At 42.5% G+C, this 16,328-nt stretch overlaps 1 protein-coding gene across 1 annotated transcript in view; it reads right to left on the bottom strand.

Moving 5' to 3' along the window:
• Positions 1-16,328, bottom strand: part of Crybg3 (crystallin beta-gamma domain containing 3) — a 119,055-nt gene that overhangs the window by 7,680 nt on the left and 95,047 nt on the right. The window contains exons 18-19 of the mRNA XM_031364187.1: positions 5,150-5,289; positions 2,064-2,187 (exon numbers count right to left, since the gene is read on the bottom strand). Coding sequence (XP_031220047.1) covers positions 2,064-2,187; positions 5,150-5,289 — 264 coding nt within the window. The remainder of the gene's footprint in view (positions 1-2,063; positions 2,188-5,149; positions 5,290-16,328) is intronic.

Genomic DNA, 16,328 nt, shown 5'->3' on the forward strand with positions numbered 1-16,328 from the left:
ACCACAAGAAACTCAAGAAGAAGGAAGACCAAAATGTGGACATTTCATTCCTTCTTAAAAGGGGGAACTAAATACCCACGGAAGGAATTGCAGAGATTAACTATGAAGCAGAGACTGAAGGAAGGACAAACCAGCCTAATATAACTATCTCCTGAGAGGCTCTGACAGTAGCTGACTAACACAGAAGTAGAGGCTCACAGCCATCCCTGAACTGAGTACAGGGTCCCCAATGAAGGAGTTACAGAAAGGACCAAATGAGCTGAAGGGTTTGCAGCCCCTTAGGATGAACAACAATATGAACTAACCAGTACCCTCAGAGCTCCCAGGGACTCAACCACCAACCAAGGACTATACATGGTGGGACTGATTGTTTTGGCAGCATGGGTATAGTAGAGGATTGCAGTTGATCATCAATAGGAGGAGAGGCCCTTGGCCCTGTGAAGGTTCTGTGCCCCAGTGTAGGGGAATGCCAAGACCAATAAGTGGGAGAGGGTGGGATAGCAAGCATGGGGAAGTGGGAGGCAACAGGGGTTTGTTCTTATTGTTTTTGTTTGTTTGTTTGTTTGTTTGTTTTTTTAGAGGGGAAACTGGGAAAGGAGAAATGTCATATGACATGTAAATAAAGAAAATATCAATAAAAAAAGAAAAAATAATCCCTACCTTAACACTACTGTGAGAATCAAATAAAGCAATGTTCTAAAGAGAACACAGACGGGTAGATAGCTCACCTGTCACCCATTACATAACTGGCCTGCCTGGGGGAACTTTTCAAGGTCTACATGTACCACTTCCCTTCTTTATGCTACATACCACCTGAGGCTTTTGACCATCATGTGTTGTTTTAATTTATGTTCTAGTTTTATGTGTTGTTGGGGGCTCACAAGTATGCATGTTTATGTTCATGTGGAAGTAAGAGGTATATTTTGGGTCACGCCTACATTTAAGGCAGGGTCATTTCACTTGCCTGGAAGTTAACAACTGGCCAAGGGAAGTTGGCCAGAAGACCATCATGCCCCACTTCCCACTTGATGGTATTACATATATGCACATCATGCCTGGCTTTTAAGTTGGGTACTGGGGATCAAATATGTCAGGTTTGACTTTAATTTAAAAATTACAGTTCAACTAAGGAACTGATGATGTCAGAGTATCTATCGTGTCTTAGAGGACACTAAACATCTATTGTTCCTATATAGAACAAACAGTTTGAGTCCTTGCCATTGTGGAAGGTACCAAAGATAGAACAGTAAGCAAAATAGGCAGTTCTGCTTCTCAAAAGTACTTTCCAACAGAGTAGGAATGAGCCCAACTCATCTGGACCTATGTGCTTGTAAGCTACATACCATGTCTTGTAGTAGAGGAATCAAGTCTTTTAGGGTTTTAATTTAGACAGGAGAGACTGCGCAGGCATCTAAGAGGACCTGGCACATTGAATTTGAAGGGTAGTTAGGAACTAGTTTGGCAAAGAATGAGAAGACATTCTACCCAGAGGAGGAAAGCCCTTTGTACTTGTGTGCATGCGATACAGACATGTGAGTGAGAAGAGGAGGCTGGGACCACAAGGGGGAAGCAAGGAATTGGATCTCAGACTACAAGGAAAGCAGATTATCTCCTGAGGGCAGTGGGAATCTTGGGAATGGAAGACTGACAAGCAGTAGGTGAGTGATAAATACTATTTTAATTAAATTGCCAGGATTTAACCTGAAGATTACATAAGGGAAAACTCCAAATGCAAAGAAAGTAAAACTCATTATATTAATCATTTTTTCCCATTGTTTACCACAGAATTTACATTATTTTAATTTTGTGAAAAATGTGGCTGATAAAACTTTGGGTTCAACACTAAAATCCAATATTGGTATTAGATATTAGATAACTCAACACTAAAATCCAGTACTGACCTTAGATAACATTTTATGAACTGGCTAAGCTGTGTAAGATTCCTGCAGAAGAGCATACCCTCCACCCTGGTTACAGACTGCCCAGGTGGTCAGTCTTTCAGATCCTGTGGTTTACGACATTTCTGTCAAGCTAGCTGGGTCTGCTGGGTCTCTGCATCTTACCTGCTTCATAGGGCGCACGGAACCAATCGTTTTCCACCCACTGAATGCTCTCCAATTTGGGATCTCATTAGGCAGAAGGAGGATTTGCCTTCCCAAGAAATTGGAACCTTCATACGCTATCCATCTGCAAGAAAGCCGGGAAGAAAAACGTGGGACACTACAAACAAAAAAAGCAACCTCTTAACTAAACCAACTGTTACCCCACTATGCGCTACAGCCTCTAGAGCTGTAGATTTCACAAACAGGCAATCACACATCTCTCCTTGGTGGAGGTTGAGAAGATAGTCACTGCATCTGGAGGCAAAATGAAATGTCACATTCCTGCACTTTCAATTAGGAAGTTCTGCTTTCCTTTGATGTATATGGCAAGCCTCAAGGCATTTTAACACTGCAATATCTCAGTTGGTCTCCCATCATTACCTAGGAGGAAAATATTCCTCCTTCCCTAGGTTGTCCCATGTGCTTCAGAGCTTCTCCAGAGAGCTAAAACTGCTGAATGTTTCTTCTACATCTGTGTCCACAGCTGCCCACAGCCACCAAGGACTACCCAGAGAAATTCCCCCTGCAGTCTTTGTTCAAAGATGGTTCCTCTGTAAATCTTCCCTAACACTGCTGTGTTCGGTCCTGCTTGTGTTAGAGTGGCCTGGGGTGAGAACAAGGACTGGTGCCCAGTCGTCATGTCATTTCTTCCCAGCCTGGCTATGGCTGCTTTTGTACTTGTGACAGTTTTCTAGGTGCGATTCAGAGGTAGCCCACAGATGGATAGCACTTGACAGCTTGCTGAGCCCTGTGTACACTAGTTGCCAAACTGGGTGACTAAACACTAGGATTGCTGGAAGAACCCAAAACTGTCAGGGAGATTCAAGGTCTCTGTGGACACTTTACCTGAAGTGTGGAGGATGTAGCTTGCTTCAGGCATGGGACTTTGGAAATGCAGTCAGTATGTGCCACCTGGGCTGAGGGGCAAGCACAAGTAGCAGGACCTAAGTCTGGCTATCAGGAGGGACAGTTCCCAGAAACAGGTTCTCCCAGAGTTTGCTGTGGTATGGAACAGGGTCCCGCAAGGTCCCTTGTGAAGGACCTGCTCTGTGGTATAGCTCCTCTGGGATGTGGTTAAACTGTCAGGGATATGGCACCTTGTAGGAAGTGCTGGAAAAGAGTGTTACTCTGGTCACTTCTCTGCCTCTTGGCTCATGGTGTTTTTTTCCCCCCACCAACTCACATTCCTGTGCTGGTGTGCTGCTCAAAGGCCCAAAGCAGTCATGCTGTTGATCTCAGACTGGAACCTTCAAACCAATCTCTTTGAAGTTTAAGTGCAGGAAGCCATTGCTGCTAAAACAGTGGCTTCTGTTCTTTAGTTTTCCAGAGGAGAATGTCTTTATCTTACAGAGCTGCATTGGTTCATGTAGGAAAAGTTACTGATTCCTACATAAAACTGTGGGCAGGAAGGAGGAACCGAGGAAAGCCTGATTTCTTAAATCAGTAAGAGCTCAAACTGACTGCTGGGAGGAAAAGTTCCCCTGTTTGTCCACAAGGGAGATCAGGCTTGGGCAAATTATGGGTCTATTGAGGCAGTGGGATGGACGACTTTCCCTTGACCTGTTACAACTGCATGTGCAAAGGCAGGTCCGCATGCCCAGAGAGGCTTAACTTCCTCTCGGGCTTTTAGCAAATGAATCCCATTCCATGTTGATTTCAATGAGGTACACACATGGGGTGTCATTACCATCATAGAGATCAAAATACAACAACAATTAAAAAATATACTTCACAGAGTAGGTGATTCAACATGAAACTGTATCCTGGAAGCCCACAGTAGCCCAGGCAGAGTTTTAAACAGATCCACTATGTCCTTGAATCTGCCCAGTAATTCTGTTGTGGAGAATCAAGAATAGTAGATAGATTTAAAAAAATAAAAGGAAAAAATAACTATCAAGAATAAATGGTGTCAAGATGAACTTGCACACATTTTCTAGAAAGAAGTAAAAATAGAAAGGTGAGAACTTTACAGCAGTGTGTCAAATATCAGTTTAACTTAGATATGTAAAAATAAAAGTGTGAAAAACGTATATAAGGTTTTGAAATGCAACTCAGGTTGTCTTAGTTAACTGGAAAGTAATATTCTGGAATCCTACTAGAAAGGCCAAACTACGTCAGATACTTTTCAGGGGAAAATTTCAATTGTTATATATGAATTATGTAAGAGCCATTTGGTGTGATAGTTGACTTAATTTTCAATTTATCTTCTGACTTTTGTTGATTTAAACAGAGTTAATTACCACACAATTTAAAAGCTACAAGCAATAAAAAGTCATTTTTATACTACAATACCTATGCATGTTTTCTTTGTTGAGTTTTAGTAACAAATACCAGCAGTAAAAGAGCAGGAGCTGGCTTCTGTGCCACACTCTTCATAAGTGAACAGAAAGGTGATTTCCCACAAAACAAAGCTTCAATTACAGACCTCTCTACAGCCTCTGTAAAACAAATGCTCAAATACATACCAACCCTGGACATTAATAACAACAATGATTTAAAAGACAGCTTCCCCAGATGTAAGCACACAAGACCTGTGCCACCTGGCTCCACGTTGACTAGTAACAGAAATGACCAGATGTCAGCAGGCAGGCTGCATCAACCCGAGAGGGCTGTATGAAAATGAGCACTTGGATAGGGACTGAACAAGCTGTCAGGTCAAAGTCAAGTCCAACCATCTTAGTCTTTTAAAGAGTCGCTTGACTTACACAGGTGATGCTATTCACAGTTTAAATAGATGGCTTAATGAAATTTCCCCCTGAAAAGGAAGTGGGCTCAAGTATAAAACATTGGTGGAACTGCTCTATGATCTGTCCTCTGATGGAGTATCAGCCCTCCTCCCCAAATGGTTCTTGTCCCAGATCACTGCATACTATCGTGTATTGGGCATGGTGTCATCTTGTCTTACTTAAATAGAAGCAACTGTTGTGTCCAGATAAACAGGAGCAGGAGCGCCAACAGACTAACAGCCGTGGTGGGGAAACGGCAACCACTCAGCTCTGTCTTAAATCAGTGACCAACCCAGGGTGAGTCCTGCTTCCTGTACTCACAAGCCACTCTTTATCCACACAGACTGGGTATAGAAGTGTAGGTCCTTGTTCAAAACAGAATGCACGGCGTCTTCAAGATGTAGCTCTCTTCCCTCACAATGTTCCAGTGCAAAAAGGCTGATGGAAGGTTCTTCAAAAACCTAACACATACAAAAAGAGAAAAAGCATCAGTGTGTGTGTGTGTATGTGGTTGGGGTGGGGGCACAACTGGAAGACAACCTAGTCTCAAATACAAGCCTAGGAGGAAGAGAGAGAGCACTCTTACTTGAAAACATTTGGAATGTGTAGACACAGGCAGTTTCTCACCGAAATTAATCCATGTCAGAAGAAATGCCATTTCCTTTTTACTCATTAGTATATACATGATAGCAACCATGAAACTTGGGGAATGAGATACCAAAACAAGGCCATGCCTCTGTATTTGAGGCATTATTAACTAGCAGAGAAGCTTGAAGACATAGAGTAATGGTTTTAAATGTAATATATGGTATAAAAATTAACAAATACGCCCTGTGAGGGTACCCAGGAAATGTGGGTTCCTTTTTTGCAAGAAAAAGAATCCATGAGGATGCGTGACTGAAAGGATGGAACACATTTAGAAGGTAAGCAAGCTCTGGGGAAGGTGCTTGTGCAGAGCAGGCATGAGAAGGGTTGTGGGGGGACACAGACATGCATGGGCTGCCTTAGAGCAGCAGCCAGGTGAACCGACCAGCAAGCAAACAAGTCCACAGGAAAGGTGTTAGGTGTGCTCACTGACTGTCATCATGGATGGAGCTGCCACATTGCTTGCTACACGGATAGGGCAGGAACAGACTGACTGCCAAGGCAGAGTCAAGGACAAGACTACAAAGAACCGACTTGAAATAAAGGCAGCAGTATCCATGTAGCAGGTACTGTGGCTGGTCAAATAGAAGTAAGCAGAGACTCTTGGCTTCTCATCTTCATGTATGCCTATATGTGGAGATGGGATGCTAAATGAAAGGAAAGGGGAAATGCTGGAGTGGAAGAGCTTGGGGCGGGGCTGAGGGGTGGATCAGGGGAAGGGTCAACCAAAACTATGTACCAGGAAAATGTCACAGGAGCGCCTGCTACTATGTAAGCCAGTTGAAATATTTTTTTAAAAGAGACAATAAAATATCAAAACCCAAGTGGCTTGCTCATAAGTGGCCTGCAGATATATCTGGAGTAGAGAAAATCACTTGTGAGTTATCCCTTTCAGAAGTGTTCAGAATTGCAAAGGCATGGGAATCTTTTTTTTCCCCTTTTATTAGATATTTTTTTATTTACATTTCAAATGTTATCCCCTTTCCAGGTCTCCTCTCCTGAAACCCCTATTCCATCCCCCCTCCCCCTGCCTCTATGAGGGCGCTCCTCCATCCATTCCCCTACACTGGGGCACCAAACCCCCTCAGGCCCAAGGGCCTTTCCTCCCACTGGTGTCCAAAAAGGCCAAAAGGACATCCTCTGCCACATATGTGACCAGCGCCATGGGTCCTTCCATGTGTACTATTTGGTTGGTGGGAGCTCTGGGGAGGGGGTCTGGCCAGTTGACACTTGCTTCCTCCATGGGGCTGCAAACCCCCTCAGCTCCTTCAGTCCCTTCTCCAACTCCTCCATCTGGGACCCGGCTCAGTTCAATGGTTAAGTGCGAGCAGAGCATCGAGCATCCTCCTTTGTATTTGTCAGGCTCTGGCAGAGCCTTTCAGGAGACATCCATATCAGGCTCCTGTTAGCAAGCACTTCCCAGCATCTGGGTTCGGCAACTGTATATGGGATGGATCCCCAGGTGGGGCAGTCTCTGGATGGCCTTTCTTTCAGTAAAGGAAAGGCATGGGAAGCTTTTAAAATTTTTTTTTTCTTTTTTAGCTTTTCGAGACAGGATTTCTCTGTATAGCCCTGGCTGTCCTGGAACTCCCTCTGTAGACCAGGCTGGCCTCAAACTCAGAGATCCGCCTGTCTTTGTCTCCCAAGTGCTGGGATTAAAGGTGTGCACCACCATTGCCTGGCAATGGGAAGCTTTTAACTGTGCATCACAGGAGGGACTGGCTCAATAAATATGACAATAACAGACAGGACTTCTAGAGAGCTGTGGAAAGGACAAGAAGCTCTACATGAAAAGAGAGATCACCAAGACAGAGTCTGCAGTGCCAGCAAAAACGAGATCATATAAAGTAGCTTGCTTCACAGGACACTGACTTGCAGAAAAATGAAAATTTACACATACATATGTACTTATATATGCATTAAATTTTGTCTAGAAAAAAAATACTGCCTCTTCTGAGACAGTGTCTAAGAAATCAAAGGGCACAAGAGGAACAAAAGCTTTTTACTAGACGCCTTTTATTGATTTTTCATTTTGGACCCTGGTAGTAAGTATATAATTTATTCAGAAATTTATATTGGTAATTAATGTTAATATATTTAGATCTGCATGTGTTTGCGGGGGTTTTATAGTATGGCCACTAGGAGATTTATCTGGCAACAGCATTAATAAAGAGTAGAGGGATAGGAATTAACAGTGCCAATATACTGGTAGGATGTTTGAAGTCCAATAGAAAAAGAACCAGAGGTGACGGGGTAGGGGATAATTTAGAGAGAAGGCAAGGCCAGGAAACCCAGATGCTAAGGCAAGCAAATGGATACAAGAGGAAAGAGCAGTGCAAAGCTGGGCCTGGGAGGATGGCTTCATTGGTAAAGTATCTGCCTTGCAATCCTAAGAACTGGAATTTGGACTCCCCAGCACCCACATAAACACTGAGCCTGGTACCAGATCGCTGGAGCTTGCTGTACTCCTAGCTGGGAGTCTAGCTGTCCGGTAAGCTCTGAGCTCAGTGAGAGACCCTGCCTCAAAAAGCAAGGTGGATGGTGATCAAGGAAAGTATCTCGTGTCAGCCTCTGGCCTCTACTTCCCACATACAGGCACATTCTAAAGAAAAGTAAAAAAGCTATGACTAGAATCCTTGGGGGGTACACAGTGTTATCTACAAGGAAATCTGGAGGAAAAACCCTGCCCAAGAGCTAGGAACATATCATTAGAACTGGAGATCTTCATAAGCCAGAGAGTAGGATAAGCTAGAGAGACAAGTGGACTCTAGATATCCTGGACTCTAGGTATGAGCTTAAGGGGAGGCCCTGGTATAGAGAAGGCACCTTTAGAAATGCTCAGAAGCTGTATAAGGACTGATGCCCAGGGTGAAAGTAGGGACTAGGAGGATGATGTCACTGTCCCGACTGACATGGGCAGGGCCGGTGGGGAGTGATGACACACTGACCAGGAGAGGAGAGCCCTTCGCACCGCGAGGAGATGCATGGTGAGTCAGAGTTTGCAATGGGCAGGGCGAGTATGGCAGTGAGGCACTGAGGGTGGCCTGAGCGAGACCCATTTTACTGGTGTGCCAGATGAGGAGAGAATCTGCGCTGGGAAGGCTGGGGAATACACATCAACACAGTGCAGACAGGGTGTACACACTCCTTTAAAAAATAACCACCTGGAGAATGAGGGAAATGACATAATAGGGGTCTACGGATGGGCTTATGGGCATCACAGAAAGTCACAATGAACAGGAAGAAACCAAGTGGTGGAAAGCGAGGGACAGCTGAGAGGTGGAGTAAGACATTTAGTCCTATTACTGCTACTTCAGAACTGATTGCTGGGGTGGCCCATGAGAGAGCAGTTCTTGTTGAAAGGGATTTACTATACCTCCTGTGAAGCACAGCCTGTACAGTTTAGATAATGTTGCAACTGTGCATGTGATTTCAAGCCTGACAACCAGGCACTAGAGAGCCAGTAGGGAAGGCTATCACTCCTCTTAGCATTCTTTGGCTGCCTGTAGTCTCACCAGCTTGGCTGCCTGAACAAGTCCCAAACACCACCCACAGATGTGCTAACATGGAAGGGGGGTGTCTCCTAGGACCTTAACTCTAGAGAAAGAGAATGCAGAGTTTTTACACTGTGTGCCCATGGCCTAGACATCAAGTCTTGCACTCTTCCCACAACCTTCTGTAGCTATAGAAATAGTGTCTATCTGCCTTGACCAATTTGGCTCTACTAGAGGTATATTGCCAATGAATGCTTAGAACATACTTCATCTAACAAGTGGACTAAAGCCATGCAATTACATTTAAACTTAAATAACCACATGTGTCTAGTACACGGGCTTAGACTGTGCTGACCTAGAAATCAGGGGTAGTAGAAAAGAAGTGAAATACTACTCAGAAGCACTGGTCTTCTCGACCACCACTTACTGGCCTAAGAGGAGAAACTCATTAGTAGTCACTGACTCCTCGAGGCTCTAGTCCCTTCCCCTGATATCTATAAACTAAAAATTACAAGTATTCCAATAGCTGATAGAACAGAAATGATTTAAAAAAATGACATCATCAAAGTCCATAAGAAACTCCTGGGTGATTTATTGTTGAGACTTTTTAAATATACTTGTCCTCAAGGTTTTTAAAAAGCATTTCAGGCCAGGCAGTGGTGGCACACCCTTTAATCCCAGCACTTGGGAAGCAGAGGCAGGCAGATTTCTGAGTTTGAGGCCAGCCTGGTCTACAGAGTTAGTTCCAGGACAGCCAGGGCTACACAGAGAAACCTTGTCTCAGAAAACAAAACAAAACAAAACAAAACATGATTTAAACGATAGATAATATTCTAACTAAAAGAGGCATAGTGTACAGTCCCCTTTTGAGAGGCTGAGTTTGAGCTCAAACTCCATCAGATTTGTTCCCTCTACAAAGTCAGTATCTTAATAAACTATGGAAAGTTTTGGGGGTACAAACGTGATTTGTTCTTCAATTAAAAATGATGCAGGCAAAGTGAGGAGAACATGTCAAACAGCCAAGATAGTGTTTTAAAGGGCTCCTAAGAGTTTATATGATTCAAGAGAGGGTACTTACGTGAGCACGCAGGTTAAGCTGACAAACAGTACAGCCTAGCAGCAGCATCAGCCAAATAACAAGCAGAGCAGAGAAATGACCCATTTCCCTGCGGACAGTAAAAGGACCCCATGGAGTCCAGGCTGCCTGACTTCTCACTTGTGGGCATCCATTGTTCCTAAACCCAAAGGCACCTCTTCTACAGGCCTGATATACCAGAAATGTCTGTGTCTGAGTTATTAAATTTTATGTTGTTTCAGCTTAAATGTCTCATTTATATATAAATACATGTAAATGTACAAGTACAACTGATTTACATCTGTTCGCAAAGAATTGAAAGATTCGAAATGTCAGCCCAGTGCTAATCTGGACAGGATCATGGCAATGATTGATAGCTGATCATTGAGAAAGAGTGTCTGAGAAACATTTTTTAAAAATCTTCCGTTTTCTGATGCACTTCCTGCACTTCCGAAATCTGAAGATCACAAGACACAAAAATTAATGGTAAGTGCTCAAAACTGAAGATGACAGAATAATCTGTACTTCATAAAGACAATAGAAACCACAAGGATTTAATTACAAATTGAGCTCTGTAAATGTCATGGCTCTGGTCCATGCTAAATTAGTAGCGAGCCTACCACTTGGGGCTAAAGGTTCCTCTTGGGAGTCAGCAGCAACAAGACATTCCTGCTAGGTCAAGTCTAAGCCATGTAAAGTAGATACAGTTTCAAAGAGGAGTGTGTGGGCAGGTTATGAAAGAAAAGGAATGTTTGAATAATTTATATAGAGGTGAAAATTTAAATTAGGAAAGAAAACCAGTTCTTCCTTGTCCCCTGCATTAATATATGCTGAAATAATAATAATAACAATTACCATTGCTTAATAAGTGCATATTCATCATTTCTGCTCTAAGACACTAATGCTGTTAGTCTTATTCATATAAGTAAATAGATATATATTCATATATAGGTAAATACATATATATTCATATTTCTATGGTAATAAGGGTCTAAAACCAATTTCCTCCCTAATTTATTTGGCAAGAAATTTAGCTTGAATAAACATAAGTAAGTATATTTGTAATATTTATCTGGTCTGTATCAATCCATTAAATTCATATTAGAAACAGATATGAGCTATTTATAGAGTGCTCTATAAAATTATTTCTGGAATCCTCTTGAGTGTTTCCTCATACACCATATATAAAAACTTGACTCTTTAAAATGTGAAAAATTCCAAATCCTAAATGCATTCATGTTAGGGATTACGGAACTGAATTCACACACTTAATCTCTAAGGTTTACCTCTGATGTGGGTACTGCCTGTACTCACTCTGCAGTTGAGCAGTCAAGAATCAGGCCACAGAGTAAGGGCAAGCTTTGAGCCTACACCCAATGGCCTCAGAAGCTACATCCCTCTACTGTTACTCTAACATGTTATGGGTGCCAATCATTTTATGATGCAGGATACAAGCAGTCACCAAGTGTGCGGTTACCTGAAGCACTGAGCTTCTCCAGGCTCAGCTGGTGAGCATCTAAGATCCCCACTTTCTATACACAAATACATCTGCCAACTACACCTGAAGGCCCGAGACCTGTGCTAGAAAAACTACAATCACACCATCACACCTTCAATATAATTATATAAAAAGCTTAAGTCCAAGTGCTAATTTTAACTTCCTAAGAAGAAATCTGTGGCATACTCTGAAAAACTATCACTGTATAGTTTTTTAGGTTTCAAATCACTGTTTTACAGGGAAAATGTGCCAACAGTAAACCAAGACTTATTAACTGGCTAGGCTGTAAACAACACTTTTACTCAGTATTGGACACTCACAGCAAGTCTATCTGTACAGCCAACAACTCCAGATCCCCCAGATATTTGCAAAATGAACCAATTAAAAAGGAAGTGCAGGGCTGGTGAGGTGGCTCAGTGGTTAAGAGCACCGACTGCTCTTCCGAAGGTCCTGAGTTCAAATCCCAGCAACCACATGGTGGCTCACAACCATCTGTAATGGGATCTGATGCCCTCTTCTGGAGTGTCTGAAGACAGCTACAGTGTACTTACATACAATAAATAAATAAATCTTTAAAAAAAAAAATAGAAGTGCAACCAAACTTAGTGACACTGACCATAATGTGTGCCTAAATATCATTCCAAAGGCATGCCAAATTACCAGGAAAGGCTAAAAAAAATGACAATAACCTAACAGAAGTCTCATAAATCTTTAAAAGGAATCTTACATGATATCCCCTGGGCTACAAAATCCATTCACACCGCTAGCCTATCAAGTCACAGTTTTGCATAAACACAAATTACCATCATCGGTGGGCTGCTACCCTGTCAGTCAGCACTATTTAAAGGGTTCCATAAGCCCCAGCTCATTTAATCCTCATGTTTGAGTAGATCAGCAATTGAAGACCGAGAGAAATCCCCATGCTTGGGTACACTCAGGTAGGTATCAGTGGCAGAGTCAGAACTGAGCCAAGAGTTCTCAGACACCGAGGCCAACTTCAACAGCCACCCTTCCTAAAGAGCCCCCTTTCCATTGATGTTAGTAAAATAAGTCTCAGTATTTCATGCCCCAGTCCCCCTTTTTAGATAAGTTACAATTCATTCCTGAAAGAGCAAGTAACATAACACTTGACCATCCACATGTATCATATCAAGATTTCCCATTTATATTTTTTAACTTTAATTGGCAAATAATGTGTACAAATTTATTAGGCTCACTGAATATACAATCTTAGATGATCACGTCATGGGTACTAGCATTTAAACTTCCTTGAACATGAAACTATCAAACCTAATATTTTAATGCAACATGTACTGAAGTAATTTACAATGCTGGATAATATTTAACAGTGTACAAAATTTGTACCAAAAATTTAAGTAAATGACATGTATTGAGTACACCTGAATTTAAACTTGAGTTCCTAGAGGAAGCCTGGTTTTCTTGCCTTTGGTGTTGAGAGTGTTCCTGCATACAGCTGCCCTCTGCTAACTCTGTGCTGCTGTATACTTTATTATTTGAATGTGCTACTGTTTTATCGACCAGTGCTACAATGAATCCCCTCATGTTGCCTCCACTGTAACTACACTTAGTCCACCAGCTGCATATGAATAATTCTAATCTCCCCCTAGGATTGTAAGACAGTGAATTCCTGTCAACCAACTGTATTTCCTACAATTACACAGTTAAACCAAATTTTGGAACTGTCATGTTTTTAATGACATATATCTAAAGTAATCTAACAGTGTCTCATTATTGATTTGCTTCATATTCCTGCGATCATCCTTGAGGTTTAATATCTTCTGCATGTCCTAAGCCATTTTCTCCTCATCTATAAATGACAGATTTGTATCCACTGTTGACTTTCTTACTTCTTTTGAAGAGCTCTCCTTGTATCTCTATATATGAAATTTTTACAGGTTAATACAGGCTGTAACCATATTCTTTCCATTTGTGGCCTGCTGTCACAGACGGAGTAATTAATACCTGACCACAGGAAACATAAAAACAACTGCATCCTAATTCTGGGAACCAGTGAATACAGTGTTATTTAACATAGAAGCGGGAACTTTAAGGGCATGACTAGCAGTTAAGGATCTTAAGCTGGATTACTGAGGTAGGCCAAGTATAACCACAAGGCCCTCTTAGAGCAAGGCAGGAGGGCAGAGATAAACCACAGTGAGCAGACACACTTCAGAGACCAGTGTGGCCCTGAATGAAGCAAAACCGGTATCTTCTAGAAAAGGGTAGAACACGGATTACCACCAAGAGGTTTACAAAAGAAAAGCAGTCCTACCTGTACCTTAAATTTGCCCCAGAAGATCATTTCAGACTTCTGGCCTCTAGGAATGTAAGACTGAATTCCTGCTCAGTGATCACATTTTCAACAATTTATTATGACAGTGCTAAGTTGCAGTGTCCCCACCAACACTCATGCTGAAACAATCTTCAACATTAAGTGGGAAGTGTACTTAAAGTCATCAGAGCATGGGTGTTTGGAAGGGGGACCTTCAGGAGGTAATTAAAGCTTAAACAAGGACATAAGAGTTGGGCCTAAGTCTAGAAAGAACAGTGCTCTCTATGGGAAGAGGAGACATTACAGCTATGGTGCTCACTCCGTCACCCAGTGTGACCCTCACCGCTGCCTGAGGCCTCTAGAGCAAAGGGACATCACCAGAGGCAGCTGTACCTAGCACTTCCCACATTTTCCAATCATAAGCTAAACAAGTATTTTTTTTCCTTTGTATATTACCAAGCCTGTGGTATTCACTTACAGCTTACAGCAACAAGACGCAGATTATGACAAGCAACATCAACTCATGTTTGCCTTTGAACCCTTTTCTTACTAATTCCTGCTTTCTATACCTAAAAGATGTCCATCCTGCTCTGATGTCACTGGGAGAATCTCCTGTAATTTTTTTCTAACTCATAAAATTTGCTTTCCATATTTAGGTTATATTTAGAGTATAAGACCCTAGTTATTGTTTTTCCCTCATGTGAGAGCTGTCTCTTTAATAGTATAAACACACACACACACATACACACACACACACACACACACACACATATATATACTGTTTATATAGCATATATATATATATATATATACTGTTTATATATACACAGTGTATGTTACATATACACTGTATGTTACACAGTCTTCTTATTCTTACTCTGACTCTACTGAAGACTTTATATGTCATCAGAACCAAAATTTCACTCCAACTTCTCCTACAGCAAGAAGTTACTATGTCTACATGGGTTTGCCTGCTTGTCGTTGCCAGGATAAAAATTATTACTTCAGAAAACCAGACTTCTATGCCAAGCCTCCATGGAGACACTGGCAAAGCACGGAGTAGACTTCTGCTCCCCTGGTAATGTAGTCAACAGGTTACCCAACAAGACACTGGGCCAACATTTACTTGTCTCGGCACGGCAGTCTGAAGCTCACACTCAGCTCAGCTCACAGCCAGTAACTGCTCAGGTATCCTGCTCATGTCTGTGCCTAACAGTCTTAAAACAGCAAGGTCAGCTTTAGAGCTCGGCTTCAACGGATGACAGTGGTAAATGGTTTTCCCAACATCCTTCAACTTTCAAAGCTACACAGGGCATTTTAAGATTAGACACAAGCCCACCCCAAGCTCAAAGTATAGCCCCCCCAAGCCCACCCCAAGCTCAAAGTATAGCCCCCCAAGCCCACCCCAAGCTCAAAGTATAGCCCACCGTTATAAAGTGGACTGGGGAATAAGAACAAACTGGATACAAGCACTTCCTGTTTATGTTTAGTAGAACTAGATCATTGTCCTAATTTTTAAATAATGGAACCCTGAGCTTTTTATGGCCATGGTTAAGCAGAGGAGACTACATACAGGTCACATAATTCAAAACAAACATAATGATCTGCACCTTATCCATAGTGACAGTAGTTCAGTAGTTGTGATTTAAAAGAAAGGGAGGGAGGGAGGGAGGGAGGGAGGAAGACAAGACAGAAAGACAGACAGGCAGACAGACAGGAACTATAAGAGTAAAGAATGACCATTTAGGGCAGAAAAAAATTGCCTTGTGGTAGGTCTGTTGTTATGAATGTTTGAGTGCTAGGGCGGGGCTTGTTTGTTTGTGTCAACTTGGCACAGCTAGAATCATCTAGGCAGAACCTTGGTTGGTAAGATGCCTTCACAGTAGTAGCCTGTACGCAAGTCTATGGAGCATTTTCTTGGTAAAAGACCGATGTGGGAGTGCCCTGGCCACTGAGCATATGGTCCTGGACAGCACACTCCCAACCCCCCCCCCCCTGCCTCTGCTTCAGTTCCTGTCTCCGGGTTCCAGCCTTGGGTTCCTTCCCTGATTTTCCTCAGTGATAGTGGGACCTGAGTGTTTTAAGTCAAAATTAACCCTTTGCTCCCCCACGTGCTTTTGGTCGTGGTATTTTATGACAGTATTAAAAGCGAACTAAGACACATTTCAAACATGAGGTCACCAGTGGTTATTTAATTTAGATCCTAAAGGACATAGGCAGAGGAAACAGAATGTGCATCCATTTCTACAAGGCAGGGCAAAATAGAAAAAGATAATAAAGGGAACTGGCAGGGGCCAAGGAGATAGCTTAGTGAAGAAGACCTGACGGTGGAATGGGGGCGAGAGAGTAACAGGTCTCACAAAAAGATGCAGGCAAGAAAGAAAATGAACAGTTCAGAGGGGGAGCGTTAAGAGGCCTTAATGATGATGGTGCTGCTGCTGCTGCTGGTGGTGGTGGTGGTGGTGGTGGTGGTGGTGGGGTGTGTGTGTATGTGT

This window comes from Mastomys coucha, unplaced genomic scaffold (assembly GCF_008632895.1).
Source record: "Mastomys coucha isolate ucsf_1 unplaced genomic scaffold, UCSF_Mcou_1 pScaffold12, whole genome shotgun sequence".
NCBI classification, from domain to species: domain Eukaryota; kingdom Metazoa; phylum Chordata; class Mammalia; order Rodentia; family Muridae; genus Mastomys; species Mastomys coucha.